The following is an 18,055-nucleotide window of genomic DNA, read 5'->3' as shown; positions in this document are numbered from 1 at the left end:
GCCATTATTAAAGAATTAATACCGTACTAGCGTTGTTACTGTAGGGAAATAGCATGTATTTAAACAATGATTAATTCTCCTTTAGTAGAAGGCCGGAAAGAATTATTATTATTATTATTATTATTATTATTATTATTATTATTATTATTATTATTATTATTATTATTATTATTATTAATTGCTAAGCTACAACCCTAGTTAGAAAAGCAGGATGCTATAAGCCAAGGAGCTCCAACAGGGAAAATAGCCCAGTGAGGAAAGGAAACAAGGAAAAATGAAATGTTTCAAAAACAGTAATAACAGAATAAATACCTCCTATAAAATCTATAAAAAATAACAAAGTAAGGGGAAGAGAAATAAGATAAAATATTGTGCCCGAGGGTACCCTCAAGCAAGAGAACTCCGACTCAAGACAGTTGAAGGCCATGGTACAGAGGCTATGGCACTACCCAAGACTAGAGAACAATGGTTTGATATTGGAGTGTCATTCTTCCAGAAGGGCTGTTTACCATAGCTGAAGAGTCTCTTTTACCCTTACCAAGAGGAAAATGGCCACTGAGCAATTACAGTGCAGTAACCCCTTGAGTGAAGAAGAATTGTTTTGGTAATCTTAGTGTTGTCAATGGTAATCTTAGTGTTGTCAGGTGTATGAGGACAGAGGAGAATATGTAAAGAATAGGCCGAACTATTCGATGTTTTTGTAGGCAAAAGGGAAATGAACCGTAACAAGAGCGAAGGATCCGATGTAGTACTGTCTGGCCAGTCAAAGGACGCTATAACTCTCTAGTGGTAGTATTTCAAGGGGTGGCTGGTGCCCTGGCCAACCTACTACCTATTACTATTATTATTACTACAAGTTACGCTATAACCCTTATTGGAAAAGAAGAATGCTATAAGCCCGATGTACTCCAACAGGGAAAAATATCCCAATGAGGAGAGGAAACAATGAAATAAATAAACTACAAGAGAAGACTTAACAAAGTAAAATATTTCAAGAACAGTAACAGCATTAAATTAGATCCTTCACATATAAGCTATAAAAAATCCATAAAAAGAAAAACAAGAGGAAGAGAAATAAGATAGAACAGTGTACAGTACCCTCAAGCAAGAGAATTTTAACCCAAAACAGTGAAGACCATGGTACAGAGGCTATGGCACTACTAAAGACTAGTGAACAGTGATTTGATTTTGGAGTGTCTTCTCCTAGAAGAGCTGGTATAGTATAGAAATTGGTGCTATAGATATTATAGGTTTTGTATTAGGATAATGTTTCTTTCATAAACGGCAATTTAGAGGAATAAAAGCATGCAATAGTCTACTGGGGCCTTTGTGTAAGTATATACTTGACAGATGTTTTGCCTTTGAATTAACGTATCTGTTACTGCTAATCGGCTGTTGCTGCAAGTCCAAGCACCTCATTCAGCTGGCGATGCACATCAAGTTCACTAGGGTGCAAGATTGCATCGTGCATTTTATTCGGTATTATTATTATTATTATTATTATTATTATTATTATTATTATTATTATTATTATTATTATTATTATTATTATTATTATTATTATTACAAGCTAAGCTTAAACCCTAGTTGGAAAAGCAAGATGCTAAAAGCCCAGGGGTTCCAACAAGGAAAATAGCCTAGTCAGGAAAGGAAATAAATAAAATACAAGAGAACGATTAATGATAGGAATCCGGTAAAGTGTCGCTGACTAACAATCGGTATTTTTAATGTCTGTTTGCAGAAATGGAAAAGTCATACTAATTGTTTTTTAGTATTTTGTGGTACTGTGTACATGTTACTGCTATTAGTAAAACTATTAGTTTTATTATTATTATTATTATTATTATTATTATTATTATTATTATTATTGTTATTATTATCATTATTATTATTATTATTATTATTATTATTATTATTATTATTATTATTATTATTATTATTATTATTTCCAGGGAAATCTTAAATCAAGAGGAACTCTCCACCCTCCTGAATGCGACTAATTCTTACTATGCTGTATGCCACATTCGTGCTGCTTCTTGCAGTTTCTGTGTAAGTATATACTAAAATTAATTTGTATCTTACTTATCTATAATTTTTCCTTTGAAAAGACTGCCTACAGATAAAGATGTTATAGCTTCGTAATTGTAGTGAATATTAGTTTTATTGAAATGCCTAGAGCTATTCCTGGAGGAGAGTTATGTCACTCAAAAATGTAAATGTAAGACATTTAATTTATATCCTGGTTGATTCAATGAATGAATGTAGATTTCAATTGTTGTTACGAATCAAATCTTCCTTTGGATATATTGCATGAAAGCAAATGCAAAACGTGTACTACATTGCATTAAAGAATTTTAGGGTCCATCTCACAATAATGAATTTTTTTTTTTTTGGCATAAAATCATTAAATTCATCAGACGACAACGAAACAACGCATAATATAGATTTAAGCTTTATTATTATTATTATTATTATTATTATTATTATTATTATTATTATTATTATTATTATTATTATTATTATTATTATTATTAGCTAAGCTACAACCCTAGTTGGAAAAGCAGGATACTATAAGCCCAATGGCTCCAAAGGGGAAAAATATCCCAATAATGAAAGGAAACAAGAAAATTAATAAACCACAAGACAAGTAATGAGCATTTGAAAAAAAATGTTTTAAGAACAGTAACAACATTAAAATATGCATTTCATATATAAACTACAAAAACTTAAAAAAAAAAAAAGAAAAAAAAAAAGGAGGAGAAATAGGATAAAATAGAGTTCCTAAGTGCTCAAGCATGACAATAGACTACCATGGTAGAGAGGCTATGGCACTACCCAAGACTAGAGAACGACGGTTTAATTTCGGAGTGTCCTTTTCCAGACTAGGGAAAGAAACCTCTAAAATAAAGCAGTTATTTTTTTACGAAGGAAGTGTGGTAGTTGGAACATGAGATTGGTTATTTTTTTCTCCTTATTTTTTCCTTCATTTGTAAAATTCTTTGCAGGGGAAGGGCTGAAGACGATGATCCTCAGGCAAAGGCTACAGCTGCGGTGTTGTCAAAATTGAAACAGACCAATCCTCAGATTAGACCATCGGTTGATAATGGTATGTTTCCAGTTCAGGTTTACCTCGTATCACTGTAACCTTTAATTTGATGAATAGTGTTTGGTGGAGTTATTTATGTTGATTTTGTATATTCAACTTTTAAGAGTTCATAGATTATATTTGATTGAATTACGGGAAACTACAGTATAAGATAGAGTATGTATAGCATGTCTGTATATTATTCTGAATATCTCTTGTTATTGTTTGTGTTTTTTTTTTTTTTTTTTTTACAGAAAATTCTTCCAAAACAAAATGGAATGAAAAACGAGTTAACTTGCTAACCATGAGAATATTTCTTTCAGTTTGTAGTGCAGCAGTAATTATTAGTTTCTGATGTAGAGATAAGTTATATTACATTGTAACAAAATATAAATTATCTTAATAAGAGTTTTTTACTTCATCATTTAAAAATCTGAAGCACACTATTTTCCCAATCACATTAGCCTCACAAATAGCATAGATGAAATTTGTGCAAAACCATAAAAAACCATAAGTCACTTTCATCAGACTTCGTATTCTTCTTGTAGCCTACTTTGTCCTGTCATCAAAATGAATAATGTAATGTTTAACAGTTAGATTAATTTATCTTTTTGCTTATTATTATTTAAAACTCATTGTAAGTTGTGTTTGTTCGTCGTCCTTATCATACATTTGGATATAAGTAGATATAATAATGTCTGTGTGCTTGTTATTATGATCGGCGTCAATGACCTTAGATGTCAGGATGTCTGAAAACTTTAAATAAAATATTATTATTATGAAAGACAATTACTTATACTTTCAAAATCTTCAGGCCCAACAACAGCAAAGGTGCAAGCCTACGTGAGGAACATGGACGTTGATGACGTAGACATGGTTAGTAAATCAGCATATGAAACATTTTCTTATTTACATGTTTTGAACAATATTTCTTACATCAATCATGATATTTTATACAGCATTTTCATGAGTTTAAAATTGACACCTAACGAAGAAGTTTAAATCTACTCTACAAAATATAAGAAATGCTTACATATTCAATATTCATTTCAAGGCAGCTGGTCTGTCTGTAAGATGTAGGCGTTTCCAGGCAAACGTTAAATGAAACTAATTAATCATCTTTCTATTAGAATGTCACTAATTGTCATTTTTAAATACCTATCAGTATTGAAGAGTATTTTAAATTGGATATTATGAATTTATAGAACTGTACAAATCAAAATTTCACATTCTCTGGCAGAAATCTTTGCAGTGTTTTTATTCACTATGTGATATTTTGTATAATTAACTCAATAAACTTATAAGAAATATTTTCATATTCTTATTGAAGTGCAGTTCTGACATTCACAGTATTATCTGTAGTTTGATGAAATAAAATCAAAGGAAAGAGTTCAGCATCAACCGGATAAAATAAAGCTTCTCATAGCTCAAAGGAAAGGTCATCATTTCCTTGCTTTGTATTAAATGGATTGATTTTATTTATCAATTTGCTCCTTTATTTATTTATTACAGAAAATAACCCTTGACATGACATTCCGGATGCGCTGGAATGACTATCGTTTAGAATATGACGAGCCAGGTAAGGATTTCAGTTAAAGTTTAAACTTGTTTTGATAATTTCTAGCCTGTCAACATCACAATGTTGAGCAAAAGTAATTAAAAACATATAAGTAAGACCTCAGGATATAAAATAAATTCGGTTCAGAGTGGCTTTTGTAACTTTTTTTTTATAATATAGGCCTAATTTAATTTTAAAATTTTTGTATCCTGAGTATTTTTTCGTAATGTGAGACGAAAAAAATCTTCATATGTCGTTTCATAAAATGAGTTTTCTGTATACAGAAACTTTCGTATCTAGAGGTTTCACTTTATGCATATCATGCAATAAGTATTATATCAGGCCATTTCATAATACAATTCAGGAAAAATAAGAAAATACTTTACGTTGTGTTAGTGTAAGAGTACAGCATGTATTGAATATTTTGCCAGAATGTTATTTTTTGCTTAGAAACAATATACAGTAGGTGAGGTATTTTTTGTAACTATATTTCCCAAAATGCACAGAAAAGGAGTAAATTCAAATAATTTCTCAAAGGGACTGTATGATGAAAATAATACAAAGGATAAAGAACATATATAAGAACAATTTGAATGATACGAAATTGCTGTTGTGAATTTTTCTATTTGATAACTACAAATTAAGGAACATAAAAGTATCTAATTAGTATTTTTGGCCTTTATGAATAATTTATTTTATCATACTGTACTTTGAAAAGACTGATAATATGGAGGGGAAATTCTATTATCTGTAGTTAACTACAATGGGTTTGAAGTGTGCAAATAGGTTTAGGTCTTGTTGGCTTATTTTTAACAGAATGTTTAAATTGAGGGAGTTTTAAAGGTAATAATCTGAATAAGCCATGAATTTTTAATATATTAGGCCAACAAGTCTTACAAGCATTAATAAAACATGATGGACCGAGATAACAGATCATAAAATTATCTACCCATCATCAGATGGCCTTTTATAAGACTTGGGTTGGACTCCACCTAGACAAACCCCTTTCTGTGAAATTAGGGAAGCATTGTTGAAAATAAGTTCACTTTCATTTATAGGAAATTAACTCATCCATCAGATTTCAGTGGTAAGATACTGTGATATGAGATCCAGCTATGAGAATTATTAACAATGGACCCGATCAGCCAGAATTTCCAGTTCTAGTGAGGGGATAGGCTCATTCACCAAATCCCTCTTTTCATGAATATGAAAGAGAAAGAGAATTTTTTCAATACTGGATGCACTCTAGAGGGACTTATCTTTACTGAAAAAGAAGATAGATAAGGATAGATAATTTTATACGTTCTTATTCACATACTGTTTTGAGCTGTTGACTTTCACTTCCCTAATCAAGCCTAGAGTTTTGTCTTTGTAAAAGTAGGTTGATTGGTAGTTCTATATTCTGACAAGTATCCATGATATAAACCATTTTTTTCTCAATTTACTGGCTTTTTATCATGAAGGTCATACAGTAATTCCTCGCCATATCGCAGTTCACCTACCGCTTCCTTAGTACTTCGCTTATTCTTATACTTGATATATGTAGATTTGCATTGCGGAATATTCTTTACATCGAAAGTTTCTGTGGCTGACTCCTCATTATATCGAACGTTTTTGCGGCCGATACGTATTTATAATGTTTTTTATATTTTTATTACAATATTTCTGTAGTAAATATAAGCATGTTCCTGCTGAAAAATTGATACAGTAAATTGATAAATGAAAATAATGTACAATACTGTACTGCTCTGTATAACACATCAATTAAGATATATTTAAAGAAAATGTGTTGTGTACCTAAGATGAATAAACAAAGAATTGTACGGAAAATCAAACGAGGGAGGTGTGGTGAGGGGCCGTGTCCTACTTTGTCCTACCGGCCGATAGAGGAGACAAGCAATCAGAACATGCTGTTCAGTACCATGGGCACTGATTTGGTCAGTGACCACAGTATCACCCTCCAACTTACTGAAGCATTCAGTATCCCAGTTCACTTCTATTTTTACTTATGTGACATCACTTTACTTCTTTACTGTATATGTGTTGTGTGGTGTTGTTTTGCATTTTTGTGTAAAATTATTAATTTCTTTCAAGGATTACTGTATCATTCAAATGATCAGCACCCTCTAAGGTTTCTGGCAGTGAACCCAAGCTCCACAGGGATATACTTCTATAGCAGAACAGATTAAACTCCTCAGCATGCTTAAAGAAGGCAGAAACTATGTGGACATAGGCGGCCATTGCGGCATCAATGAATCTGCTACTTGCTATATTAAGAACAAACAAAATATAAGGGCAACTGCAAATGCAACTTTTAAAAAGACAGTAAAGGCCTCGCAAGGATGAAGTATGCATTAGCCATTTGTATAAGTGACTGCAGGAAGATCAATACACTGGATACCAACATCATATACAAGAAGGCCATGCAGCTGTATGACATGTTTATAGATGGTGGTGATGACGACTCAGAACCAGAACCATCTATGGCATCTCCCACCAAACCAACTTAATTTCATGACAACAAGAGGGTGTTTGATAAATATCAAAGGAGGCTCAACCTCAAGAGTGTGTCCTCTGCTGACATACCTGCTGCTAAGGAGTACGTGAATGAAACGTTTAAGACCATTGTCGAGGAAGGGGATGTTCATGTGAACACTCTAAAATCAAACAATTGTTTTCTAGTCTTGGGTAGTGCCATAGCCTCTGTACCATGGGTTTCCACTATCTTGGAGTAGAGTTCTCTTGCTTGGGGTACACTCGGTCACACTATTCAATCTCATTTCTTCTTTTGTTGTTTATTTATTTCCTTATTTCCTTTCATCACTGGGCTATTTTCCCTGTTGGAGCCCTTGGGCTTATAGCATCTTGCTTTTCCAACTAGGGTTGTAGCTTAGCAAATAATAATAATAATAATAATAATAATAATAATAATAATAATAATAATAATAATAATAATAATAATAATAGTAATAATAATAATAATAATAACAAGTTTTCAATATAAATGAGACTGGCCTCTTTTAGAATCGGATGCCATTGCATACTTTCCTTGTGAAGGAGGAGGAGTATGTGGAAGTGCTGTGGGCTTTATGATAAAGCCAGCACTTACTCATAAGAACAAAAACCCAAGGACCCTCAAAAATATAAGTAAGACCCTGCTGCCAGTGTATTGGATGCACAACCAAGAGGTATGGATAACCAAAACACTGGCATTTGATTGGTTTCACCTCCGAGTCAAGCTTTATCTCACTGAACAAGAACTTGATTTCAATGACCAGAATGAGGCCTATTCAGAACCATTAATGTATGAAGATCTGACAGATGATGAAGTCATCAATTGTAGCCGAAGAAGAAGAAGAGGATCCAGGAGAAGAATACGAAGTCGGCCTATTACTAGAACTCCTCTCAACATTAGCAAAAACTGCAAGAAAACTTTGGAGAATGTTGGAAGATTGGAACCCGCCCCCTTTTTTATTTGTGTTTTGCAGTTTAGAAATACACTTGATGGAGGTATAGAAATTTATTAAAATCTCCTTACACAGAAGAAAAGACAGCCCCTGTAACTGCCCATCACTATTTTCCCCATCTGCAAATAAAGAAGACACGTACTTGTCCAGTAACATATTCAATCATCATCATCAATAACATTTTTGTATTTTCACTGTTGAGTGTTCTGAATTTAATTTCTTCTTTAATACATAAGGATGTGTCTACATTAAAAGTAATTTTTGGTTTAAAAAGTGTATAATAGTGTAAAAATAGTTTATAAGAGTGTCAGGAGAATTTATAAAAGCATAAAGATTAATAAATTAAGAAAATAAAAAAAATTAAGGAAATAGCTTTTAAAAATATACCACAAGGTACTACAGTACACAGTACTGTTTCTACACCATGGTTTTTCATCTATCTCTGTGGTTTTGGACCATACAGCTGCTATAGTCATGGGATTACTGTATATCCTTTTTTTTATCAATAATGTTTTTTAGAGGTGGTAAATATTGGTCTCTGTTGCATGATGATTAATTTAAGAATTGAGTACTCAGTCAAAGTTCAAGTCTACGAAAGTTCTGTATTGCTGAAACATTTTCATGTCATTCTATTTCCTTATGATTGCATTAAATGTATCCATTTGGAGCTCTCATTACATTTATCTTATTCTTATCAAAAAAAAAAAAAAAAAAAAAAGACCAATTTTATTATTATTCTTCAAGGTGTTAACAACGTTGTGGTACTAAACCCCAAAATGGCGTGGATCCCTGATGCCTTTTTCAAGAATGCCTTCACCACTCAGTACAAATCAGTTCACCCAGAAAACTACCTTAGAGTATACCCTGATGGAAATGTCACATACAGTACCAGGTAATATTCTTATGATTCCCAAATGTCTTTTTTTTCTAATTCAGCAATGTTACCTTAATGCCATTCAATAATCTTCAAGGGACTTGTGAGAAGAAAGTATACTTTCAATTTGAGCATTTCTGATAGTAGTAGTTTGTGAATCATTATGCCTAAGCTTCTTACTCTTTTTATGCAAAAAAAAAAAAAAAGTAGCAATAGGATCAGAAATTAAAATGTTTACTTCTTTGTCTTCATCACAAATTTCTGTGAAATTTATATCCTATCAAATACAGTATTTTACATTGGGCTAGAAAAAGGTTCAAAATTTTAATCTACGTTATCTATTATTTTTTCTTTGAAATTCTTATATTAAAGAATGCACTAAGCTGTTATTTATCACAATTTTGCTGTTTTGACTACTGTATTTTAAGTACCATGTTTGGTATTCTTATAATTTTTGAAATGTGATTCGGTTCTGCATTTGTACTTTAGAATATTGCACATATTTAAAGTTTTATGCAAAATCTTTCATACCCCACTTACAGTATATTGTATCAAATGAAGTGGAATTACTGTGTAGTGTGGGTAGTTATGCTTCTCTTTTATTTCATTCTTTTATCATTTTACAGGTAGACTAAAAAATTCATTACAATATTTCATGAAAAGAGCTAACTTCTAAAGGCAGTTGAATTTAGTTTTATTTCAGTAAGAGCATATGATATAAGAAAACATTAATATTTATAGATGAATAAATTTGACGACTGTACGAAGAGATTTTTCCCTCTATGTATGCATTAATTTTCTATTACTTTCAGAGCAAGTGCATTATTCTTGTATTGTACTTTTCAGACAATATAATTACAGTATTTGCAACTAGGTTACCTTTAATTAATTTGAGGGTAACTGGAATTCTAGCTGGTTCCTTAGTCAGATTCAAACATACATTTTGTTTCATTGAAAACTAAGGACGTATTTTTGTTATAATATTTTTCCAGGTTAAGCGTGGATCTTAGCTGTCCCATGAACTTAGTTCGATTCCCTCATGACACTCAGGAATGCAAGATGCAAATTGCCAGTTGTAAGTGGCAGTAATTTTCTTGTAAGCAATTTGTTGATATGATTTTCAAAAATGAATGATAGTTATGTCTAATTAACTCTGTGACTCGCATGTTTTGTGTATGATTTATAACGGTAGAGACACATTGTTCATAGTGATTCACATAAAATGGTTATGGATAAGACTTCACAAAAGGAATGCCAAACAATTCTCCTTCCTTACAGATGGCTACACCACAAAAGACTTGATTTTGGTATGGCGAGAGGAAACGCCTACAGAAATTAGCCAGTTCCTTCATGGAGGAAGATTTTCTCTGGATCGCTTTGACACTGGTTACTGCAACTCTAGAACTTCTACAGGTAACTTGACCCTTTTTATAGACAGAAAATGAAGATCTAATATAGCATCTTATTTTATCCTATTGTTTCTGTTATTGAAATATCTAATGGTCCTATCATTCTTTGATTATCACCGTCCATAAGAGAGAGATTTCTTATTGATTTTTTGTGTTACCATAAATTAATTTTTATTCCCTGTTATGTGTTTGCCATAAAACTTATCTCCCTGGTGTTACCTTTTAGGTGACTATTCTTGTGTCAGCGTCTCAGTGGTAATCAAAAGAGATTTTGGAGCTTACCTGCTGGAATTGTACCTGCCAACTATCTTCCTCATCGTGGTAGCATGGTTCAGCTTCTTCATTCCCTTTGAGCAGTTCTTGGGACGTCTTCTCTTAACTCTCATCCCGCTCATCAGCTTGGCTTCCTTTACAAATACCTTCACCAAAGGCTTGGCTTCTGTGCCTTACATCAAGGCTTTTGATATTTTCACTGGATTCTCTCTTTGCGTCATCTTCTTAACTCTGGTCCACATTGTCGTCTGCTACATCAAAGGACTCAAGTCAACCTATACTGGGCCTGAAGGGGTAAGAAAACGAAGGACTTAATTTCTTGTCTCTTGCATGTCAATATAAGAGCAGATTAAATGTAGAATTATATAAATATGTGTATATATATATATATATATATATATATATATATATATATATATATATATATAAATTTCTACCTCATACTTGGGATCGAACCCTATCCTCTTCAAATGAAAGCCCAGGTCCCTCCCAACCAAGCCACCAGAGGCTCCTCTGGTGCTATGGTTGGAAGTAACCTGGCCTTTCATTTGAAGGGGCTAGGGTTCGATCCCAAGTATGAGGTAGAAATTTATTTCTGTTTGAACACTACATTATGTGGATTTTCATCCGTATATATATATATATATATATATATATATATATATATATATATATATGTATATATATATATATATATATATATATATATATATATATATATATATATATAAATAGATAGATATGAATATGGATATATATACTTATATATATAAGGGATTTTGACATAGGAAAAATCTATTTTTGGGTGAGATAGCCATGTCGTCTGGCTGGAATAGATTTCTCCGTCAAAATTCCTTATATATACACACACACACACACACACACATATATATATATATATATATATATATATATATATATATATATATATATATATATATATATATATATATATATATATTGTGGGAAATTTCAGTGTGGAGATATCCTGATCCTAACCTGGAAGATTGGATTGCTAACAAATCAGAAAATTGCTGTGTTACAGTTCACCAACCGTCAAAATTTTTTTCAATTATTCTATATTGGCTTTGTAATTATCAATATCACCTAAGTGCTCAGATGCTAAACCTATCACGGGATAGTACACCCCCACTGAAAGTGTTGACCAATAATTAGAGTAGAGACAGTAATGCCGAACCATAAGGGGATCAATACTGTATGTTTTAAGGTGTACTAAAGCTTACCTGCTAGTTTCACTTTATGACGATATAAGATGGATGGTTTACCTCAGCAGCACAGATCAAAAATGTAAGAAACGCTTATAATTGTATATTCACAAGATAACTAGTTGAGATTTAATAGTAATTTAACTTTAAAATCTTTGGGATAAGATAGTTTGAGACATGTGACCATGTTGATATCCTCTGAGGCATAAATCCACTGAGTATATACCCCAGCCAAATTATTTTCAAGGGGTATTCCAATTACTCAAGTCAGTCTCTTAATATCATTTTGTAAAATGGATAAATTCTAAGAAAAGGAGTTCAGTTAAGATCAATTATCACTTTAACCTATCCTATGCATTTATTAACAAAATTTACTTCTTTGTAAAACTAGTTAACTGTATGTACAAGGCTAAATGATGAAAAAACTGTAGCTCGTTAGTGAAGGGTTAGTCAAAAACGCGTAAAATGAAGTACTGTATAATGAAAATGACTTAAAGAAGATTAATGAAACATGGCTATACTGTAAGCAAACATTTGTCAAAACAGTAAAATGAAATACAGCGGAAATAACTTTTTAGCAAAAAATGAAACCATTAAGGCTACACTGAAAATTTAATATAACATGAATAACCTTTTCAGCAACAAGTAACCATTAAGGTTACTGTAACTTCGGTACACATGCCCAAATGTTCATAGCTAGATAAAAAAAGACACATACCTAAATAAAAAAAAAAAAACACCCTGACATTCATCTAGTTAAAGAGTGGAATGTGGCCAAATATTTTTCTTTAATACGTAAGAATGTGTCTACCGTAACACTAAGTTTTAGTTTTAAAAGTGTTAAAGAGTGTTGAATGGGTTTATAAGAGTGTGAGGAAATTTTATAAATGCTAAAATTTATAAAAAAAAAAAATATAGAATTAATTAGAAAATATACTGTGTAGCATTACTTCACAGTTTTCACCTATTGTGAAGGTGTAAAATATAACACCTACAGTATATATATATATATATATATATATATATATATATATATATATATATATATATATATATATATATATATATATATGTATATATATATATATATATGTATATATATATATATATATGTATATATATATATATATATATATATATATATATATATATATATATATATATATATGATAAAGTCATTTGTCCTTAAAAACAGACAATGATCACTTGCCACACTCCTACTTAGATGACTGAATCATGGATGATATTTTTGTGCACACCACTGACCTCTCATCTTCCATGTAATCTGATGCTTCTTGTGTATTGAGCCCCAAAATTTAATAAACTGTATTTCCTATAAGCATCCACTTTTAAGTTTTCTCTCCTGTCTTCTAACTCTCTTTTTCAACCTATTATCCTACATTATTTACACTGATTTATCCTTCTATGTACACAAAATGTTTCACCGCTTATCCTACCCATTTCCACATTTCTCAACCTTCTTTTTTTGCCACGAATATCACTTGAATATTTCATATTAACAGTTCCCATACTCTTCCGTTCTTTTGTGTTCAGGATCTACATTTCATTTCCATAGAGAAGAGCAGGTTTATCAGTCCCGTTATCCATTCCAACCTTGCCTTCCATAGTGTCGAGTTACTTCCCAATCGTTTGCACACATTTTAAAACCATTTTTATTTTGCATATCTTTAACGGACCTTTTCCTCATCCTGCCATTATCCATGATATTGCTTTCAAATATATGTAAGCAGGTGATGAAAAGTTAACAGCAGAAGCTAAAGGAGAGGTGGTGGAAATTATCAAATGTGGAAGAGTAGAATGAATAGGTAACGGAAAATCTACATTTAGCAGAACAAAGCTAATAGTAATTGGAAAGAAATTTAAATGGAAAAAAAAATAAAACCAGGGTAGTGGCCATGTAGTATTAATTTCTGTTGTTAGGGAAATATTTTAAAATCAAAATTTTAGTCTTAAACTTTATAATACTAATATTCTTTTGCCAAAATTTGGATATTTGATAACACTTGTCCGCCTGCTTTCAGAAGAGTGAAGATCCAGAAGAAGGAGGTGCAAAGAATGTGGAAGTTGAAGAAACTTCAGGATTCAAGAAAGTCCTCAAGAAGGCCAAAGCAAAAGCAGAGTTTTTGTCTCGCACTTTCCTTGTTGGTTTCTACATTGCCTTCCTCTTCGTGTATTTTGCTGCCTACTGTGGCACTGGTTAGATAGCTTTTGTGTATCACATTTGGATGGCAAGAAGAAATTATTATTTCTCATCCATAAGACAGATAAGGCCAGATCTTAGCATTTTCCTCCCATAGTCCCATATGTACTTGTTTTTCAATTCATGATGCGGTACTATTCTCATTTCTTTGAATAATGAATTTAATTTATGGTTCATGCATTCATTGAAAAGTATTCTATGTTGATTCAGTTTTTTTATGTGAGCTATGGTTAGTATTTCTCTTAAGAGTTGCAAGGCATGTTGTTAGTTTCCAAAACTAACAATTTCTTAAAGTGCTATAAGAGATTTCCATGGTTGATACATACAACGTATCTTAGTACAGTATTCTGTAAATATCTCGAGGTTAAAATGCTTTTAAAGGAACATTTCTTTTCTGCCAGAAAGCAAAATGACTTGTTTTTTCCTTGTTCTTGCATTTGTTATAATGTGTAGTTTTCTCTTTTACTGCGTCACCTGGCTGTTTTTGAATGATGCAAAACATTTATAGATTTTAACTAAACCATCATTTATAAACCAAGATTTCAAACGGGTCATCAGTTATAGTTTTACAAAGAATAATTGTAGTAGATTCGTTTCATGTGACAGGATAAGAATCTAGAATGTAATTATTGTTTTGGTATACTGTATACAGTGTTCTTATTTTAATATCAGCCTCAGTAATTAATAATGAAACACTAATCTGAGGATCCCAGTCCAAGTGAAGAAAGTACACATTAATATCAAATGTTTTTTTCTTACTGTACTGTATAAGCTGTTCTGTATTTGTACCATAAATCATTATTACAATGAATGGCTGTTGACATTCCTTTGAAGTTTTCGGTAATGCTGGCATTCAGTCGACCCTTCAGAACTTAACAATCTTATATAATTTTGACTTTATAAATACAGTGGGTGTTATGTATTTTTTTATCTAAGCATGTTTTACTGGTATGTGTCTGGGAATAATTAGTGTATCATGAAGGGCATTTAATACAATGTTAATGTATTCATTATTATTATTATCATCATTATTATTATTATTATTATTATTATTATTATTATTATTATTATTCAAAGGGAATTTACTGTACATTACTTTTTAACAAGCTGAAATGTCATAAATATTACTGACAATCTTCCTTAGAAAAAGAATAATGAATGGTTTAAAGGCTGATGAATAGCTTTAGACTCTTAATGAATAAATTAGCAAATGCAAATAAAAAGACACTGGCAAAGTTTATTGTAATTTTTATATTGTGTTTTTGTATTCAGGAAAACTATAGTTCTGATACATATATTTAGAACAACAGGAAAATGTTTATCTAATAGGTTATTAAACTAATCATTTTAAGATTTCTAATAAACCCAAACCTTAGATACTTACCTGCTTAGTTCAAATTTACTAACTTCTTTTGTTTATTGAAATTTGTCAGCGTTGGATATGTGAGTAGGTCAAAATCTATCCTTAATGGTTGTGGTGGCTGGTGTGCTAACGTCCCTGATTGGTGAACGCCAGACTGGGGTTCGAGTTACGCTCAGACTCATTAGTTCCTTTGGTCGCTGCAACCTCGCCGTCCTTATGAGCTAAGGATGGGAGTTTTGGGGGATCCTATAGGTCTATCTGCTGAGTCATCAGCAGCCATTGCCTGGCGCTCCTTAAACCTAGCTTGGGTGGAGAGGGTCTTGGGTGCTGATCATATGTAATATGGTCAGTCTCTAGGGCATTGTCCTGCTTACTAGGGCAATGTCACTGTCCCTTGCCCCTGCCATTCATGAGCGGCCTTTAAATCTTTAAGGAAACAGGAGGTGTATATTGCACCAAGAAATATTCTACATCTTTTTGCTCTTGGGAAGCCCATTATCCCTTGTAACTTGAATGAGATTTTTGGAAAGGTTTTGGCATCATATGCTGATTGTGTAAATGGTGTGTCAATGAAGCTTTACAATGTTCAAAAGTAAGGGAATGCTCAGCTATGATGTTTTCATATTTGCTAATCCTTTACAAGGGAGCACTTTGCATATTTTTTTCTCCATATTTTCTCAAACTCGTGATCTAGTAATTTCTCAAGGAAGCCTTCAACATGGGTTGCTTCTGAAATATGATGTAAAGTTAGGCTAATATTTTTATTTCCCTTTGTAAATAAATACTGTTTTGTATTGCATCAATGTTCAGCCTTGGCAGTTGTCTATGTATTATACATGTTTGCATATCCTAGTTTGTGTTGCTCGAATTTTAGTCCTTTTTCTAATTTAATCATATCTAATCAAATTGCTGTGCCTTTCTTTAGAGCTTTGGTCCTGCAAGTCCAGCTAATGATAAGCAGAAGTTAACTTCATGGCTTTACTGTATTTTCATATTTTCATATAACATATCATTTTTGGAAATTCTTGCAGTGTTTATAAATGCTTCCTTTAATTAATAGAAAATGGAGGATGCGTTGTATATTCAACAGAAGGTTTAAATATAGTTACATTTCATACCACAGGAAGTTAGCGAGAAAATACATTAATGATTAGGGTTATAAATTGTCTGCATGTACTGTGAAATAAAGAATATGATTAATTAATTTCCCCCTCTTGGCCTAAATTATGAATGGAAATTTGAGAACTTCCATTCACTTTCTCTGTGGAAATGTTACTATAAATAAAAGTCCCCTTAACTTCAAGAAGTTTTTTGTGATATCCATGAAATAGACAAGTCAAGACTTCAAGCACTTCAACCTCAAAAGGATCTGTGATCAAGACAGGAAGAGTTGTCATGAAACCCGAAAAATCATCTATGTAGGACCAGATCGCATGTCGGAGCTGCTTGATTTATTCTACCAAAGGAGAATAGGGCAATACTGTGTTCTCTCATATGATAACCCCTGTGACGGGGTTGCTTTCATCCTGACTTCTTAGTCACAGCCTCTCTCGGCCCGTCACACCCCTTTAGTATTTCCATGGAACGTCCTGCAATACCTATTCAAAATGCTAGCTGTTGAAAGGATTGAAACTTTAGAAATTTAAATCTCTGTTGGGTCCTTAGAAGGCCAGGGTGATCTTCGAATTATCTCACATCAGGGGTCGGCATGTTTGTTAATGAAAATGAGATTTATACTTTCATCAACTGTATGTGAATAAGTATTTGAGTATCAGCCATTTTTCTGTAAGAATAAAAGTAATTCTAATATGTAACGCCATGATGATAGAAATATTTGCAACTTATTTTCAATGTGCCTTCCTATTTTTAATATTTCTCTTTTAGTGTTTCATATCTGGAAATTTTGAAAAGGGAAAATTTTCTTATTGTTTTATTACGACAGTTTTAGGTAATATCCCTTGCCATAATGAATGAAATGAATGTAAAAGTGGAAGTTTTGCCTTACATTGTTAAATCGGGCGGGTCACAACACAATTCCCCAAAATTTGTACCGGCTTCGTAACACTCCCGCTGTGTGGGACAGTTTCAGTTTTCTAAGATACTCATGGTGAGGGGCAGATGGAGATGGTTTGGACATACTCTTCGCACTCCCGAAGAGAGATTTGTTCACCAAACATTCAGCTGGGCTCCACAAAGCACTAGAAGAGTTAGAAGACCCAGGCCTACAAGGCTGAGGACTATGAAGCGTGAAGTTGGAGATGATGAATGGAGAAGTATTGAATTAAAAGCTCAATATAGAGACGACTAGCGAAATCTAACTGAGGCCCTTTGCATCAATAGGCGTAGGAGGAGATGATGGTGATGGTAAAGATACTCTGCAGCATAAGGTCATTTTACCTAATGTATTTACTGTGATTTTTTTGTTTTTCTTTTACATGAAATTAGAAGGCGTACAAGGGAAATCAATGTTTGAAAAAGCTGATTGAGATTGATCTTTTAAAAAATCCAAAAGAATTTTCTAAGAAGAAATCATGTAAATGGGATTAATTTGTTCAATGTCTTTAAAATTTAGGCCTACC

At 32.3% G+C, this 18,055-nt stretch overlaps 1 protein-coding gene across 2 annotated transcripts; it reads left to right on the top strand.

The window, feature by feature from the left end:
- Positions 1-1,948: 1,948 nt before the first annotated feature.
- On the top strand, positions 1,949-16,776 carry LOC137620784 (glutamate-gated chloride channel-like). 2 transcript variants are annotated; one of them, XM_068351214.1, is made up of 9 exons: positions 1,949-2,049; positions 3,006-3,106; positions 3,900-3,961; positions 4,598-4,664; positions 8,855-9,002; positions 9,977-10,059; positions 10,263-10,397; positions 10,620-10,960; positions 13,938-16,776. In XM_068351214.1, the coding sequence occupies exons 1-9, from the start codon at positions 1,991-1,993 to the stop codon at positions 14,112-14,114; spliced, it is 1,173 nt and encodes a 390-aa protein (XP_068207315.1). In that variant the 5' UTR covers positions 1,949-1,990; the 3' UTR covers positions 14,115-16,776. The 2 variants fall into 2 exon arrangements, with proteins under 2 accessions (XP_068207315.1, XP_068207314.1); XM_068351213.1 differs by having other exon boundaries at positions 13,935-16,776.
- The last annotated feature ends 1,279 nt before the right edge of the window (positions 16,777-18,055 follow it).

Source organism: Palaemon carinicauda, chromosome 27 (assembly GCF_036898095.1).
Source record: "Palaemon carinicauda isolate YSFRI2023 chromosome 27, ASM3689809v2, whole genome shotgun sequence".
Taxonomy (NCBI): Eukaryota; Metazoa; Arthropoda; class Malacostraca; order Decapoda; family Palaemonidae; genus Palaemon; species Palaemon carinicauda.
Note: the sequence above shows the minus strand (reverse complement) of the source record. Positions and strands in the feature narration are given on the sequence as shown.

Bases quoted from the DNA above. Each gene is read 5' to 3' on its own strand.
- LOC137620784 (XM_068351213.1), top strand. From the start codon at position 1,991: ATGCGACTAATTCTTACTATGCTGTATGCCACATTCGTGCTGCTTCTT. The intron at 3,107-3,899 runs GTATGTTTCCAG...CAAAATCTTCAG, and splicing joins TAGACCATCGGTTGATAATG to GCCCAACAACAGCAAAGGTG. The intron at 10,060-10,262 runs GTAAGTGGCAGT...CCTTCCTTACAG, and splicing joins CAAGATGCAAATTGCCAGTT to ATGGCTACACCACAAAAGAC.